General features: G+C 42.8%; 1 protein-coding gene across 3 annotated transcripts in view; it reads left to right on the forward strand.

Moving 5' to 3' along the window:
- Positions 1-14,731, forward strand: part of igsf9b (immunoglobulin superfamily, member 9b) — a 33,119-nt gene extending 18,388 nt beyond the window's left edge. Inside the window, exons 4-23 of one of the 3 annotated variants that reach the window (XR_003597673.1) lie at positions 3,329-3,475; positions 4,644-4,795; positions 4,878-4,995; positions 5,253-5,394; positions 5,732-5,877; positions 5,989-6,131; positions 6,222-6,362; positions 6,855-6,971; positions 7,058-7,208; positions 7,318-7,429; positions 7,518-7,693; positions 7,785-8,023; positions 8,105-8,189; positions 8,301-8,471; positions 8,951-8,987; positions 9,095-12,379; positions 12,528-12,697; positions 12,871-13,052; positions 13,410-13,685; positions 13,774-14,731. Coding sequence is in view for 2 of the 3 variants with exons in the window: in XM_028034874.1 (XP_027890675.1) it covers positions 3,329-3,475; positions 4,644-4,795; positions 4,878-4,995; positions 5,253-5,394; positions 5,732-5,877; positions 5,989-6,131; positions 6,222-6,362; positions 6,855-6,971; positions 7,058-7,208; positions 7,318-7,429; positions 7,518-7,693; positions 7,785-8,023; positions 8,105-8,189; positions 8,301-8,471; positions 8,951-8,987; positions 9,095-12,379; positions 12,528-12,697; positions 12,871-13,040 (5,702 nt within the window). In the remaining variant the exon portion in view is untranslated. Of the gene's footprint in view, positions 1-3,328; positions 3,476-4,643; positions 4,796-4,877; positions 4,996-5,252; positions 5,395-5,731; positions 5,878-5,988; positions 6,132-6,221; positions 6,363-6,854; positions 6,972-7,057; positions 7,209-7,317; positions 7,430-7,517; positions 7,694-7,784; positions 8,024-8,104; positions 8,190-8,300; positions 8,472-8,950; positions 8,988-9,094; positions 12,380-12,527; positions 12,698-12,870; positions 13,053-13,409 lie in introns of all 3 variants that reach the window. The other 2 variants (XM_028034874.1, XM_028034875.1) reach the window with 2 other exon arrangements.
- Positions 14,732-17,948: the final 3,217 nt, after the last annotated feature.

The raw sequence follows: 17,948 nt of genomic DNA on the forward strand, positions 1-17,948 counted from the left end.
AGTCAATCATTAAACCCAACTATTAAGCACAGCAACTACCCCGACAGGAATGCAGGGTTAATTGTTACCTATTGTCTGTCTTCACTCTCTGTGTGTGTTTCAACCCGTCTTAAGGCCGTACACATAGGCAAATAAAATGCAAAGCTTTCAGGCATTAATCAAAGGGTCTTCTTGTCTGGAAGGAAAAGATGTGTTTAATAGTCAGATTCTAAATAATGTTAATGCTGCTTAGGGTTGCAGGTTATAGAAGACTGTTTAAGATTAAGTGAAGCAATTTTTTTTATTATTTTGCATTCGGCCCCCTTTTAGTCTGATATCCCTAAATAAAAATTAATGCATCACTTTCTTTCAGAAGTCACCTAATTAACGTGTAGCTGTTCTACGAAGGCCTCAGAGGTTTGTTCGGGAACATTAGTGAACAAACAGCATCATGAAGAAACACAGCAGCTCTGGCAGAGCTGCAGAAATCCACAGAAATCTTCCAGCAGGACAGCTAATGGTCATGAAATGCACACATCTATGTGGTTATGGAAGAGTGTCAAGAAGAAAACCACAGATGAAAGAAAGCGTAAACAAGTAATGTTTGCAGTTTTCCACAAGCCACAGTGTTTCAGATTTTATTCAAAGTTAAGTGGAGCAACAAATGAAGGAATCCTGGAAGAAAAGGGTTAGAAGTTTGCTTTTCAATCTTACTGAGCTTGAGGTACTTTGCAGAAAAGGAATTTGCAAAAATTTCAAGGTATTCAAAAAGAGTTAGCTGAGACGTAAACCAACAAACCTGAAGCTGTAACGGCAGCGGTTCTACAAAGCATTGACCCTGAAGAGAAATTTACATCACTCTTTTTTCAGTTTCATTTGTAAATAAGACAATAAAAGCCAAAAACCGTTCTCCTTCCTCTTCTCAATTATATGCGAATTTGTGTCAGTTTTGCAAAATACATTAAAATTTGTGATTTATATAAAAACATTTTTTGAAAAAGTTAAATGTAATGACTGTCTTAGCAATGCATTTATTTGATTTTGCGTGGATGTGATTTTGAAACCTTTTCCAAAGTTTATCGATGCACAATCGGCCTAACCTGCAAGGAGAGCGGGTCGGTGGGAACTCCTTCACATTTCCGTGTTTACTTTCAAACTGCTCTGGCAGCGTCTGGTATGAGCATCGTGTGTGTTTTCCCCCCTGCCCGCATCCTCCAGTCATTTAAAGCCCTCAGATTGAAGGGCCAAAAAAAAAAAAAAGAGTTCATTGAGAGACAGAATAAAAGGAGGGGGTGTACCCTGAAAGCCAGGCTGCAGTCACCAGGCAACTAGCATATCAAGTTTCAAAGCTTGACAAGGAGTTGTAAGAACTACAGAGAGGAGCGGAGGAAGCGGGGCATTGGGGGTGTGTGGTAGAAACACTCGTGCATGGTCCATCTGTGTCTGAGCATGCGCTCACACAAGTGCAGTGTGCATCTGCCATGCTTCTACTTGTGCATTTCTATCCTTTGCCCCCCAATGAACAAAACAAGTGACTCATTTCTCCCATGCATTGTCTTAGATTTACATTTTTAGCCCAGCACTCCTGAATCCAAAATAAAAATGAGTCATATGCATACGTTTTTTATCGAAGTTCTTTAATAAAACACATTCAAGAATTTCTGGCTTGCTAACTGTAGCTCTCCGCTAAGCCGCCCAAACCCTAAATGACAGGACACCGTCTTCATCTGTCATCTTACATATCAATTTAACCATCGCTGTAGTGATTCATGTGTTTGCACTCCACCTCAGGGCCCCTGACTTCTCATCATCTGAGCTAGAGTCAGGAGACTTAGCCAACATGTTAAAGCTCGATCATTTTCACTGCGGTGCACGATGGCTACATAAATTCATTATGCATGAACGTTACTGGAAAGCATTCAGATTTATTTTAAACCAACTGGAGTCAGTGTTGTAAGAGATATTACAAAATACTTGAACTAATTATTGTTAGTGTTGTTTGCTTAATGAAGAGGTCAGAATGTAACACTGTAGAAAATTAAAGTTTCCTCTCAAGATAGATTGCTTGCATCCTCACAAAGCCAGCCTACCTTGACTTTTGGGATGAAGCCAGGGAATGAGGGAGTGAGGGGTTGTTCATTGTTATATGAGGAGCTTCGGTTTCTTGTAAAACTTTTAGTCGAGACATCCCTCTTGAAAATGACTCACACTGAGCTCATTTCTGGGTAAAAGAAGACATAAGAAAACCAATCCTCAGTGCTGTGCAATCGTATCTCTTCTTTTGTCATTGTGCAACTACAAACTTCTCAGTATTTTCATTGGGATTCTGCTCCAACCCAGATTAGTATCCCAAAGTAATTGAAATGAATGGAAAAAGTGTGGCATGCTTTGCGGATGGGAAGGTGGATGATCTAAATACAGTGCAGTCCTGCAAGGAAACATGTTAGAGACAGGAGGAAGAGGAAGAGGTTCACCTGCTAGCAGCAACAGCCTCAAACAGCCAGAACTGCAATAGATCAAAGCTTAATGAATGTGTTACAATGGTTCCACTCACTGAGTCTCATTGGGGAAGATTTCAGTGTCTAGATGTGCAAAGCTGATAGAAAGGAATTGCAGGGCAGCTTCTTTTTTTTCTTTCTTTTTACAAAAATTAACTGGGGACTGAATGCAAATACAAATATGCCATTCTTTAAAGATTGATATTTGTAAAAAGCCTTTTTTAAAAATCATTTCCTTCCACTTCATAGTTAATTATTACTGTGTGTTGGTCTGTCACATAAAATCCCAATGAAATGCTGGTTTCATTGGGGTTGTTAACTAACTAAATGAGTACTTTTGCAAGGTGACTGTGTATGTTTTTTTTTTTTTTCTTTTCTGGCCAAAACTTTGACTGCTTTTCATCAACAGAAAAATATTTCCATGCCTCTCCCTGGAAAATACAGCATCAAACTCCAACTGTGCACTTGTAGGTTCCTGGGGCTTGAATGACATCGAGGAACGATTGATCTTGGTTTTGACCATTTTAGCGACTAAAAATGATTTAATTTGCTCATCTGTTCTTCAAGATGTCTGCTGCTTCCACCATTTCTGCTGTTTTCATAAATCTTAACTATGTCATTTGTTATTTTGTATAAACTTGAAAATTCATCAGAGTCCCTCTCTGCATGTGGATCTGCCTGCTTGCAGAAGGTCTATGACTTTGACACTGGCCTTTGTGACAATGGATGGCTGTGTCCTCTGCATGAAAAGCCCTCTTCCTGCATATGCTGACGTTGCCTGTCTGCCTTTGTGCGTCTGTTAATCTTTTATTTTCCTCTTTGCCTTTCGACCCTCACCCTTCCTCCCACAGGGCGTGTGTCTCTGACCCATGGCGCCTCTCTGCTGGTAGAACGGCTGACCCTGGAGGACGAGGGCTGGTTCGAGTGTCGTATCCTTCTCCTGGACAGCAAAACCGACAACTTTCAAAATGGCACATGGACCTTCCTCTCCATCACAGGTGCAGCACTGCAGGGTGTTGGGAACATGGGAGCTGCTTCCTTCGTCACTCGTCGCTGGTTTAGACTTTATTTAGAACCTCTGCAGCATGGGGTCTGGCTATATTCTGAAGGCCCTGGCAAAAGGGAAATTGCTGAACATTAATTGCAGTGCATTAACGCATGCACACTGGATGCAAGGGGATCGCACCTTGTTTTTACCTGCCATGAAGAACTGACCAATGCTTGTGAGGTTTGTCGCTGAAGATTAAGGTTAAATGCTCAAAGCCTTTGACTCACATGCTTCTTAACTCTTAAGTCTCACTCACACACGCACGCGCAGCTAAAGCGGAGTTATGTCACTCAGAGTGTGAGGTAGAGGTTTGATATGATGATGCTGCAGTTGATGAAAGCCATCTGTTTGCTGCAGGACACATTTTTGGGTTCACAGCAGAAGTTCTTAGATATTGCACATGATATTGAATATCATATTATGTTCATATCTGAGAATTAATTGAATAATGATGGAATTCAATATGATGGTGCATAGTGCTAATGGAAGGGAAATTAATGTATGGTTTTCAAGATATTTACAAATATAATAGAAGTGTGACGTACGTTTGTGTTTACATGTAGATTTCGACCTGTTAGTATATTGAATCCACCATCTGTTCTATCCAAAATGGATCGACTTAAATACAGAGAAATCCTGGAAGAAAATATGTTAAAATGTGCAAAAGACTTGAGGCAGGGTTAGAGGATCATTTTCAGCAGGAAAACGACCCTAAACAAACAGCCAAAGCTGTTAGATTTAAACATGTTAATGTGTTAGAATGGCCTAGTCAAAGTGAAGACCAAAGTCAAATTTCAGTCTGGGACAAGAAATGAAAATTCATGTTTACACATGCTCTTACACATCAAGATATTTTTTAACTTCAATCCTTGGATGTGGAAACTCTTTAGGGACAAACACACCCAAAAACTACAAGCATAACATTTTGAAAACCATGTGTCATTTTCTTCCAATTAACTTTCAGATTTACTTTATGTTGGATTATAACACAAAATTCCTATTGAATCGTGGTTATAACATGAAAAATGTGAAATAATGAAGGCGTTGCATATGTATTGATACCTAATTTGATCATGTGAGTGAAATTCCCCCCCTCTGTGTTTGTGTCTTTGCTCTAGCTCCTCCTGTGTTCATCAAGACGCCGCCAACTTTTGTGGAGGTTCTGCTCGGAGACTCGTTGACTCTTAGCTGCGGAGCTCACGGCAACCCTCGACCAACGGTTGTCTGGCACAAAGATGAGAGTCCGATTGAGAAACACGAAAAAATTAAAGTGAGTCGCATCAACAGACAACCCTGCAGAGTTTTAAATAAATACTCATCCAATTTGTGTTTCATTATCGTTCATTTCTTAGGTGCTCAACGGTACTCTGTCTCTTGCGACTGTCACAAGAAATGTTTCTGGAGTCTATAAATGCCACGTGTCGAACACAGAGGGGAATCTGACCCATTATACGGAGCTGCAGGTTCAAGGTAATTGTTGAACGATCCGTCATCAAGCGCAGAGTCGCTGCATACCTAATATGAAGGAAGCGCTGTTGCATTTGTATGAGAACATTCAGCTTTTTGTCTTATCTGTTCATCTCCTTGAGAAAAACATTTGGAAAGGGTGTATTGCATGTAGTTATATGTTTGTGTATACCGCCACCTACAGTTCATTCTGTGAACTGTAGGTGGCTTAAAACTGACCAGCAGTAATTACGGATCTGTTCATTGCGGTTTTTTTAAAGGTCCACCGATCATCATCATCTCCCCTGAGGACACGACTCTCAATATGTCCCAGGATGCTGTTCTGCAGTGCCAGGCAGATGCTTACCCTTCAAACCTGACCTACGAGTGGCTGAAACAAGGACAGAACGTTTATCACATCGAGTGAGTCCATATCTGTAAAAAAAAATCTATCAAGACGCCCGGCACGGTGGGAAATATCGCACGTGGTAGTCTTATCTACTCGAAAAGTTGCAGATGTAAATATTTCCAAAGCACGCTGGTAATGCGATAAGTTTTAATTGGATTGTTCGTGAGATAATTATGTCATGTGATCATGAACAAGCTGAGACAAAGAAGATTGCAGTTTAGATTAACGTACCATCTTCTAAATCTTTCTTGCACATCCGTTTAGTAGAAGTCACTGTTTTCCGTGTACATTTCAGGGTGTTTCTTTAATATACCGTTTTATCATAAATTGCACCATGTTTTGTGTCTTTAGGTCCCTCAGGTCCAGAGTGAAGATTCTGGTGGATGGAACTCTTCTGATTCCTAATCTCATCCCAGAAGATGCTGGAAACTACACTTGTATCCCCACTAATGGAATACTGACTCCACCCTCGGCTTCTGCCCATCTGAAAGTGAAACGTTAGTGTCTTACCGTCTCATTCTTTGTGGCTCATCGAAAGATGAATGTGTTTTACAGCAATTTCTAATCAGAAAGCGGTTTTTAATTTTTTGAGTTTTTTTTTATTTCAGACCCGGCACGTGTTGGAAGAATGCTGCGTGAAACTTATTTGCCAGCAGGAATGGAGGGGGTGATCTTCTGCCCTGTACAGGCTGACCCGCCTGTGCTGTATGTCAACTGGACCAAAGACGGAAATGAGCTGAATCTTGACAATGTAAATGTTAGCACTTGTTTTATAATCTGTGCTAACTGGGTTCTCAAAGTCACTTTAGAGTTAATATTTTTGTTTTTTTCACTTGTTTAGTTCCCAGGTTGGATGGTGAACTCAGAGGGCTCAGTGTTTATAGCAACAGCCAATGACAATGCTGTAGGCATGTACACCTGCACCCCTTACAACAGCTATGGCACAATGGGCCAGTCTGAGCCCACCAAAGTTATTTTGCAGGTAAAGTTCCCATTTTCAGACTTGCAGTACCTTTAAAAAGTACTAAAGCCCCTAGAGCTTCTCCTCATTTTGTGACTTTACACCTACAAGTCTATGTGTGTTTTGTTGGGATTTTATTTGAGAACAATACAAAGCTGTGCAGAATTGTAAAGTGAAAAAAAGTATTCACACTGAATATTTTACTATATAAAATCAGCCCCTGAAGCAATGCTTTGTGTGACCAATTTTCCATTCAGTTGCAACTTTAAGTCATTTGGGTTATGCGTCTGTGAGTAGACATTTTCAAGTCTTGCCAAGCGACAGATTCTTTATTGGGTTTAGATTTGGCCTTTGCTTTTAGATTTGGCCTTTGCTTGGATGAAAATTTATCAATTTATTTATCTATATAGTGATTCTTAGACCTCTTATAACAAGTACCTCTCAGGGTCTTAAATATAAAAACATTAAAATGTATTTAGATGTGCAAAAGTCAAGACAGTGTCACTTTTTCAGGACCCACCATCATTTCGAGTTCCCCCCCTGCCAGAGTATCTCCAGGAGGTCGGCCGAGAGTTGATCATCCCCTGTGAAGCCAGTGGAGATCCTGCTCCAAATGTAACCTGGAGCAAGGTACAAAAACAAATTTTGCTTTTTCTGGAGCCTCGGCCAAGTCTGATGACTCCCTTACATGAACTTTCCGATGCTCTTCTCGACAGATTGGCCCTAGTCCTCGCTCACCGTACACGGTGCTATCTAATGGATCCCTCTTACTGCAGCCCCTGAGCAAAGACCACCATGGCGGCTGGGAGTGTTTGGCCACCAATCGTGTGGCGACTGTCAGTGCAGGCACTGTGGTCTTTGCACTTGGTGAGTGCATCGGCATTATCTGTAATGGACATGTAATCTACAGATAGATATAATGATATATGATGTGTTCATTGTTAACAGTATAGATTTAAAACTGTCTGTTGCTCAGGTACCAGTCCTCATGCTGTGTCCTCGGTGACCGTTACCACGGAGATGAACCAGGCCAACGTGTCCTGGGTCCCAGGTTTTGATGGTGGATTTACCCAGAAATTTACTGTGTGGTCAGTATTATAAAACACACCCAGGATAAAAGATTTTCTGCTATCAGCAACTGAAACTATTTACATACTTTGATTTTACCCTTTAAAGGGTCAAGCAAACATCCAGGGGGAAGCATGAATGGGCATCTTTGCCTGTGCCAACATCCAAAAACTACCTGCTTGTGACTGGGTTACTCGCAGGCACTGGCTATCAGTTCAGCGTCCTACCTCAGAATAAACTCGGCTCAGGACCTTTTAGTGAAATTGTATCAATACGGACAAAAGGTTTGTTCCTTGGTTTTGCCTTCCTTCCAGCCTCCTAGCGTCATTTTGCTTTCAGAAAGAGATCACCTATGAACACTTATTGTCCTCTTAGCTGTGCCAACAGAGGTACCTAAAACCTCCACGGGTGTCCCAGCCCTTGATCCTCCCACGTTGCTGTCAGCTAACCGGACTGGGCGAGGCGTTCTCCTGCAGTGGCAGCCTCCCGAGGCTCCTCTCTCCCCACTGACTGGTTTTGTCCTCCAGGCCCGCAGAGATCAGGGCCAGTGGATCATCATTGGCAGCAACATCTATGCCAATCGGAGCGAAGTACTGGTGCAAGGACTGCTAAGGGTAATTGTTATTTACTAGTAATAAAACAAACTGGGAGAATATTTGTTAAATAGTCCAATACACAATCTGTCTCTTACTCAGGACTCCGTGTATGATTTGAGGCTGATGTCACGCAGCAACAAAGTCCTGAGTGAACCGAGCGAGTCCGTGAGTGTTTCCACAACTGGTATGTTTTTGTTCTTAATTATTATTGAAAGTGACATAAATATTACTGGATATTTACTACATTTATTTATTAAACACAGAAGTTAAATGATTGACTTTGGTTTAATTACAGGAATGGAAATTTACCCACTTCGTCCTAGTTTCTTAGAAGTCATTCCTGAACCACTGATGGCTGGTGTGATAGGGGGAGCGTGCTTTCTGCTTCTTGCAATCATCCTCTCGTTGGTGACAGCATGCTACATGAGCAACAGGAGACGGCAGAGACTCAGAAAGAGGAGACAAGGTAAGACATAAATGTGTTAAAGAGAAAGGTCTTTCACAACACAGCTAAGATGCAGCCAAAAGATGCTGAAGAGTGATGACTGACTTGCTTTGAGCAACAAACTCAGGCATCATTGCATCACACAATGTTTACTACAAGGCAGACATAACTGTAGCAAAATCTGGTGGTCAGATGTGAGTTCACAAAGTGAAGATTAGATTTATTTGGTAATTTATCAAATCAGCTGATAAATAGGATAAGCTGATCTATTGGTTATACTGGCTTTTTGATGTGCTTATTTGTGTCGAGGTTGTGACTCAGAACACTATTTCTTCTGAAAATTGTGCTCTATTTGCTCGAAAACCTAATCAAAAGGTCCTAACGTGTCCATTTTATGCTATTTTTAGGTTTCATGGGTCTAAAATTCTGTCCCTAAAGTTTTGTTCTTTGTATTATGAAATACGTAACTAAAATATTTTTTTCCTGCTTTTTTCATTTAGATCTGCCAGCTGCCTTTCAGAAGAGCCCATCTCAAGAGTAAGTGTCTGGATAAGGTTGATGCACATTTCCTTCAATTTTGCCTTTCTAACATGTTATAGTCTCCATCCCTAATGTTTGAAGCTATTCTTCTTTGTTTTCTTCAGCACACGATCACCTTCACGCAGCCCGGACAGTGTCCTCAAGTTTAAACTATGTCCACCTCTGCCCTTCTTTCCCAACTCCTCGTTATCACAATCTGATCGCTCTTCGTTTGACAAAGGCAGCCGTGGGGAATACCACGATCAGCGGAAACAGCTTTTGTCCAACTCCTCTCCTCCACCTCATTACACCCTCTTCGAGAGTCATCTAGGTTCTCAGGCGCCTTCGCCAACTGCTCTGGAGTCCATTTCCCGAGGTCCAGACGGACGCTTCATTGTTCAGCCACTGCCAGAAGTTTCAAGTCCTTCCACTAAAAATATAAAGAAGGATGTTCTGCAAGTTAATGGAAGCGTTCACGGGTCAGGGAGCAACAGGACGTCAATCAGGGACTCTCCAAAATCAAGCATTTTGAGCTCAGAGAAGGACGAGAGGAAGGACTCTCCGCTTACAGTGGATGTCCCAGAGTTAAGCAGACCTCCTGCATCGCCTGGCAGAGTACGAGCCATGGCAAGAAACTTCTCCCGACATGGCTGCTTTTACTCCGATGACGAACAAGGCTCAGAAACTCTTTTGGAAAGAGCCAGTTTTTACTCTGATAGCAGTGAAAGAAAGCCCAGCGATTCCCTACGTAGATGTCGCATGCGGGGCAACACTGAAGACCTGTTCTCCAGTTTGGGAAGGAGAACAATGCTGCTGGATAGAGACAGACTCCACCATGGAGGCTATCGACCAATGGAAAGCCACCTGACTGACAACAGCACCCTCGTCTCCCAGCTAGAGAGTGAGCTGGAGATGGACAGCGTTAACAAGTGTGTCCAATTGGCAAAGGAAAGGGAAGAGATTGAGAGGGAGCTGAAGAATTTCGCAATGGATCAAAGACATTGCAGTCGAGTGAGGGACGCACCCTCTCCATGTAGTACAACAGAACGTCCTCAAAGGGATGAGACCGAATCAGTGGAAGAACCTGTCTGGAAACCTCAAGAAGTTACAATCAGACCGAAGTACAGGCCCACTGGTGTGACAAGTCGGGTTTCTGACTATAGGAGAGCTTGCTACTTTGGCAACACTAGCAGTCCGCTGGACAGGCTCCCCACGTCTCACATACAATGGGACGTTAGCCCTGTCACATCTGTCACTAGCCTCATCCCTGTTCAGACTCCTTGTAAGACTACGTCGCTTATCTCATCTAGAGAAGCCACGGAGGTGTCTCTTCCTTTAGATTCATCAAGCTCGCCGGTCACCCAGAATACGTCACTACCCATGCTCTCCCGTGATGTCACACTAGATAAAGCTACATCATCAAATCTTCAGAAAAACAAAGAGGCGTGTACCAAGTCTGGCACTGAGCAGAACATAGTAGAGGAGACACAGGAGTTAGGTGTTGTTTCTAAATCAACGAGTCCATTAGATTCTCAACTACGGGATTTGCCCAACACAGTGAGACCTGAAACTTCAGATTCTGTACAGCATAACCAGACTGAAAGAACTGCAGATATAGGTCACAAAACTTCAAGGGACCCCAGTCCTTGTAGTTCTTCAACCTTGCTGTATGATCATCATAAAGTAGGAGCTAAGTCCAAAGACAGAGAGACTCAGGACCACGATGACCAGCACGTTTCAGGGTTTTACTCCGATTTAGAGAAGGAAAGTGTCCGAACACGCTCCAGGAGAAGCGACAAGTGTCTCTTCCCTGACAGTCCTAGTCCCATACCAACCTTAACTCTTGTTGAAGAGGTCGAGAGTGACCAGTCTCAGTTTTTAGTCCCCAGAATGTCCGACTGCTTCAAGGCCAAGCCTGCAGCACCATCCCCTAAGATGTCCCCACACCAGACAAGTGCAATCCTTGAATACCTGAGTCTTCCAGGTTTCATTGAAATGAGCGTGGATGAGCCTGTGGAAGAGGGTCAGGTGACCGATGCTACCACAAAACAAACACCCAAGGAAGAATCTGTTGTGGCGAAACCTGATGTAGTTCCTAGAAACTGGGAGGTTCATGTTCAGGAAAACCCACAAGCTCTGTCAAGTCAGAAACAAGGTGATCCTCTGGGTTCTGCAGACTCTAGCTACGATGCTTATAAAACACAAGGAAATAGACGTTCTCCTCAAGTGACAGCCAGAGTGAGATTTCCTGATGACCCAAGGCCGTCCTCATCGGGCCCAGAAAAAACAAGCAAGGAGCTCTATAATGAGAAAACAAGAATTCGAGCAGGAAGTATTTACACTGTCAGACCTGAATCCAGACTTGGGTCCAGGTCGGCTCATACGTTGTTCAATGCAGCTAAAGGCATGGCAGACATTGTGTCAAAGCATTCTCAGAGTTGTGCAGACAGTGATGAGTTTTTGTCAGAGCAGCCCCAAAGACAAGCTTCTCAGGGAAACAGGACTAATAAAATAGTGTCTCGAATAACTCAAGCCCCTGTGCCATTTCTGAAGAAATCCTTAAGCCTTGGTCCCTGTAGGACTCTCTCTGGTGTGGCTCAGCCTCGCCCTTACCTTAAGAAATCCATTAGCTTAGGCTCACAGAGGTGGGAGCACTTTGAAAGCCCAAGACCATATATTTCTGAGAAATGTTACTGGGACGAGTTCCCAAACCCGGATGTGAGGGTGAAGTCCTACAGTCTGGGCCGCACGCCGCCTTCCCTCCCTAGACCGGGGCCCTGCTGGAAAGAATACATCCCATTCCGGCGTCCCAGCATGGGGAGCTTAGAGAGGCCCCACCACACACAAAGGTCTTTAGCTAGTCCTTCCTACCTCACTCCTTTGTACCCACCCAGACAAACCTCAATGTCTCCAATGCTTGAGCCCTCAGATCCACGACGCCAAGCTGCCATTTTCTCTGAGTCCTCCAGATGGTCCCCCTCTTTTCAAGACACCCTGAGGTCTGTCCAGCATCAGTTTATCCCTATGCCGACCTCTAACTCTCTACCATACTACCAGCACTGGCCGGATCCGAGAGGGGAAGGCTTGAGACACTCTGACTCTAGAAGAGGCCCTCCAAGGTCCTACCTCCCCCGGGGCATCAGCTGGCCTTCGCCTTATTACTCCGCCTTCCCACCCAGGGAAGGAGATGGCTACAGACATCCAGACAGGATGATGGGGAGGAGCGGAGATGCTGAGTTCAGGGACGGTGGCAGGGCCAGTTATGCCAGTCAGAGCAGCGGTAGAGGCAGCGCCGGTCTCTTTAGACAGTCCCTGTCTGTCACTCCCACCCTGCTCAGCTCCCCAGAAACCACAGAGGAGCATGAACGCCACAGAGCTGAGATGGAGCTGGCCGAGAGGAGAGTGAAAAGGTGAAAGACCGCCACCATCTGGAATGACTGACGATGTGGACCATCCTCTCTTCAGATGGATTCATTTACTGTTGCCAAAATGACACTTATCGTGAGACGTTTGTGTTTCGCTGTGTCTTTTCTGACCACTTTTTGTGTATCTCATTAGAAGGAACACGTCAGTAGATGAAAGTTATGAGTGGGACTCCGCTGATGCCTGTTTGGACTCCGAGGTCCTGGATGCCACCAGGTCTGGCCAGTGTCGAGCTGGTTTTCAGAGAGGCAGGAGGGAGACGGGATCGGACCAGACTGGTGGCCTCCGGGATCAGCGACAGACAGGTGATCTTTTCATTTATGTTTGAGTTTTTTTATTGCTGCATGTGTGATTATTAGTGAGCTTAATGTGACAGTGCTGCATGTGTTCACCTTATTGTCACAGTGCTATGAGTTTTTGTTAGTTCATCCCATGACATTTCCATCCATGCCTCTCCTGTCCCTGATGACCCCCCCAGGCCCACCTCCCCCTGTCATCCCTCCTCGCTCGCTCAGTGAGGCACGCTTCAACGCCCTCCGCCTGGAGTACCAAGAGTACAGGCGGGCTCAGGGATCCGCCTGTACCCGGGAACCCTGCTTCCACCCCAGCCATGACTCGGACTCTGACTCCAGCTCAGCGCTGCTCTAGCAGCTGTACTCGGTCCGTTGCTCTGCCTGATCCTCAAACCTTTTTTTCCCTAATTTTTCCTCCTGTCACGGCTCACCTGCTTAATTCCTTTTGCTGCCTGTATGTGGTAGTTATAGTGTAAAAGTATTCATTCCCCATGAATATTTTCATGTTTTGTCACATTATGAAGACCTGTAGGAGTTTTAATTTTATTTTGATAGACCAACACAATGTTAGATCTAGACCAACACTTCAACGTAGATGAAATGCTACATTGAAGTTGTTGGTTACAATGTGTAAATAAAGAATAAAGGTCAAAATAAAGAAAAAAAAACATTTTAAGCATATATTGTCTAATGTTGTTCTGCTCTCTTTCTCTCTCTTCTTCAGACGCATCAAAGGCAAAAATCAAATAGCAGTTCTACTGAAAAGACAACAGCACCATGGTCCTATACATCGGGAACATTTCATTCTACTTTAACAATTTTAATCTTGTGTTGCAGCAGCTTCAAGAGACTGTACTGTTCTGTTTTGTAAGACATCCTCAGCTTTGTTCAGGCTCATTCTTCTGTTCGATTTGGTTTCAGTGTGCTTTTTATAGTGGGAATGTGACAATCGGATAAAGTGAAGAGATGAAATGCTATGAGATAAGGTTCCCAGCTCAAGGTGAGAAGGACTTGCTTTGTGAAAGCAGCAGTCAGCGACAAAATGATAGATGCATTGAAAGTTTTTAGAATCTAAGTCTCCCTTGCAGTGACAATAAAAGATGCTTCTGACAGATCTGTAGGTAAGTAGACAACATCTCTCTGTGAGATATCTTCATCTGTATCGGTGCCTGCGAATAAATGGTGCTAGTTGTGCTCTCCATGTCTATATTGATTAATGACGTGGTACTAACTGTTAGGTAACTAATAAATTTGACCCAAAATTCCCTACATCTATGTACCTAGAAGCTGAGTATATGTCTGCGATTTACCCACTGATGGCCTGGAATCATCCCCACTCTGCGACCTATTAACCTCACAGTATTTTGTTTAAAGTGTATAAATGTTCATATGCATAGTTTATTGTGAATAAGTCCTGCTGTATTGTTATGCATTCATCCCCATCACTCCCATCAGTTGAGAAAATCTTACTTGGCTTCACCTGAAAAAGTGCGACTTCACCAGGGAAGATTATATTTGCCTTATTTTTTGGTCGGTACAAAGCCGAGATACAAAAAGAACAATTAAAAAGCACCAAACACGTTTTGTTCCTCATTGTGAATATGTCTGTGTATTTATTGAGATGAGTAACGATATGCAACAATGTTTACAATTCACATTCCTGATGTGAAGAAAACACTGTGAATATTTCATTGACTTCTGATTCTGTATTTGAATTGCAAGTCTGTTATGAATTGTGTGCCCATTTCCCTGCTGTGTTTGTTTTGTTTTCTTTGCTAAAGAAAATCAAGCTGTTTTTGTACGTTACCTGACAAAACAATTTAAAATATGTTGTTGTAGCTATGCTTTGGGGCAGAGTCAGCCTTTTTATTGTTTTTACTTCAGTTTCCCAGATGAAAACCCACATTTGGCGTGAGTATGCATTCCTGGGGATGGCTTTGGAGGTCTTGTACAAAGAGGAAAATTTTATATCTTGTTACTTGTTTTTGTCATTTTTATATGTTTGTAAATGAATAAATTGTTATATTCTGAATGTAGCAGACTTAAGGGATGTGAATGTGTTTTTTTTTATTATTTTTTATTTTTTTAAACCACTGATGAAAAGTATGATGTCCGTGCTTCCACTCCGGTCACTTTGCTGCTGTTACTCTCTGGCAGAGAATAAAAGACATTTCGTGGTCTTAATTTGAATTAAAGCTGCAAGCAGCCTCGAACGGCCCTCGGAGCTCAGCGCCGCTCCGGCCACCAGGGGACCGCGGAAGCTCTGGCGACGCCGCCCGCCAGCCATTGCTGACGCTCTCGCGCAGTTCCCGCACCTGTCCACCAGGTGATGCGCACCGATGCGTTCGGCAGCGCTATCTCTGACGAGGCACCAAAAATCTGGTGGAGATCGATGCGGTGAGGAGAAATAGCTGATGGAATAACCTAGGGGGCGCAGTGGAGTCCCCAGGGTTGAGGACACCTGGCACCCAATTAACTCTTAATGAGTGTGGTGCATAAAAGGAGACTCACCTGTTTTCTTTATGCCTGCACATGGTCACGCCTCAGTTAGAAGGCGGCTTGTTTGGCTTACAGTGGTCATAACTTTAACATCAATGTTTCTCCTACAGTTGGTTAATTTAAATCGTTTAAATTTAGAAACTGCCTGGAGTCTCCTGCTTGGTACTGGCGTGAAGCTGACACCCCACCCACGTCAAAAAAATCCAGCAAATAGTCTTGAGTGGTTAGTGCTCCGTTTGTGCCGTTAAAAATTTCGTTTGTGCAGCTTTAGTTTCTGAGATATTAAACATTATGTCGTAGGTCATCCAGAGTTCACCGTTCCCCCACCTTGCTCCAAAACAAACCAAAGTGGGCTGCTTCATTAGTGCTCCGTTTGTGCCGTTAAAACGACCGCAGCGAAGTTGTTTTCAAGTTGGATATTGGATATTCGTGCTCCGCGGAGTGAGCGGCACCTAGCTCAAGGTTGATCCGATTTATGAACGCTAATTTCGGCCAGCCGTTCCACCGGTCCCTCCTCAAGCGCTCGGAGGTTCACTTAGGGACTGTCAACAAATTTCCGAACCAATGCTCCTAAGAAACAAATGTAAATCGATATCTGACCAACTGACACAAAATTTATGCTGTTACACGAGACGCAAAGTATATATATATATATTTTTTTTCTTTCTTGCAAACTTTAATATTAAAAGACAACTTTGAACCACTGAGCATCGCCCGGTTCTTTTTCTTCAGATGCTTCTGATGCTGTCTCTGGTCCCGAAGTGACTCAACAAAAATACTACAGATGCTCAGACTCCTGCCGAAGACCAAAACTTGTGAATCTCCTCTAAACTCTTGAATGGGATTTGCTTTACAGTCCTCTCAAGGCTCCAGATTTATCTACCACACTTTTTTTTATTCCACATAACTTTCTATTAATGTATTTTAATACATGAATTCTGTCCACAGCCAGTTTCTTAATTAAACAGCTAACTGCTCCTCTCAGTAACTATGTGTCTATCTGACTATTAAGTCAGCAGTCTTCCCTATAATTGCTGACCATACCATTTTGGAGTTAAAAAAACAACAGATTTCTTGCTGTTAGGTAATTTTCTTTTTTCCTGTTTATCAGCCATAAGTCATAATAACCTACATTAACATAAAAAGATGAATGTATGGGTGATTAATCTGTTCACAGATAAATTATTTAAGTCAATTAAGTAATCAAAATGCACCTGTGTTACTTTAAAACAGAAAATCTCTTCGGCTCTTTACCAATTTCTCCATGCACATTTAAGATTTTCCTTCCCATGTTCTCCCTCCTTCTCCTCTTGTTCTCGTGGATCCTTAACTTCCTGAAACTCCTCATTAAACTTTTTGTTTTTCCAAACGCGAGCTTGGATTTGAGTTTTGTGATTCCTGCTTCCTGTCCTCTCTCACTCATCCTAAAACAAAAGGGCCATTATTCAGCGGCGTGTTTCATGGGGGTCTTACATGTAGAGATGCCGCACCGCCCGACTCAGGGTCAACACATATTGTTTATGAAAAACAAAAGGATGATGACGTGATGCCATGTCTAGACTCCATGCAAATGACCAAGGTTGATTTAAAAAAAATAAATAAAAAATTTAAGCTCGCCTATGCAGTATTTTCCATGTGACGACACACAAGCGCAACTTATGCAGAACAGGCGCGCACCTGGTCCTGACAAACTGGAAATGATTATGATAATGATGAGAATCATGGCTGCCATCACTGAGTATTGTAGGACACCCAATGATGATCAATCACTGAAAGTTTGGTGCCTCTGTGAGTTTTTGTGTAGGAGATACAACAGTTTTGTTTCATGTCCAGTAGGCAAACTTGGCAACCCCCCTTCAGCAGCTCACCGTTTCGATAACTTTCAATCGGCCATGCCTTATGAACGATCCGACCAAGTTTGAAGCCGATCAATCGAAATCCCTAGGAGGAGTTCAATCAAATGCGAAGGCTGTAAATGGCCAAAATGGGGTCAAAATCGGAACTTCAATCCAAAATAGTCGACTTCCTGTTTGACTTACACTATGAATTTTCTGTGTGTTCTGGGGAGCTCTACAAGTGTACCAAATTTAATGTCTCTACGATTAAGTAAGGTCAATGCGGATGGTATTTTGAAAGTTCCCAGGTGGCGCTGTTGAGCCGTTTCTGTTGCGATTTTTGCGACGACCTTAAAATACGTAATTTTCACGAAGACTTGACACGTCGGCCAACTTTGGTAAGCTTTTGAATATGATAAAGCCCCCAAAAAGCTAATTCTTTTGACAGAAGCATAATAAAAAGAAGAAGTACGATTACAATAGGCCTCCGCAGCGCTTAGCTGCTCGGACCTAATTACATCACACGCCCCCATGTGGTCATGGATAAAATAGCAGCGCAAATGATCAGTTGTACATTGATGCTGTAAACACAAATTTGCATCAAACATAAGTGACAGAACCTCATAAAAACTATGCTTGATCCTCTGTTATGTTGGCCATTATTATGCTGTTGCTCTTTTTCTTTTGCACACTGCTAAGAAACAAAACTAATATTCAGATTTAAAATAATAATTTTCTTAATTAAGAAAGAAAAAATGTAAACCATCCTTATCTTATGTGATAAAGTAATCATCCCTAAAGCTGATAACTGGTTGATGCAGCAATTCATGAACAAGGAGCCCACACTGGTGCACACACTGCAAATTTGCACGGTACACAAATATGCTTTTCACTTGCCCAAAATTGTTGCATCAAAGATCCTTCTTTTT

Source organism: Xiphophorus couchianus, chromosome 12 (genome assembly GCF_001444195.1).
Source record: "Xiphophorus couchianus chromosome 12, X_couchianus-1.0, whole genome shotgun sequence".
NCBI classification, from domain to species: Eukaryota; Metazoa; Chordata; class Actinopteri; order Cyprinodontiformes; family Poeciliidae; genus Xiphophorus; species Xiphophorus couchianus.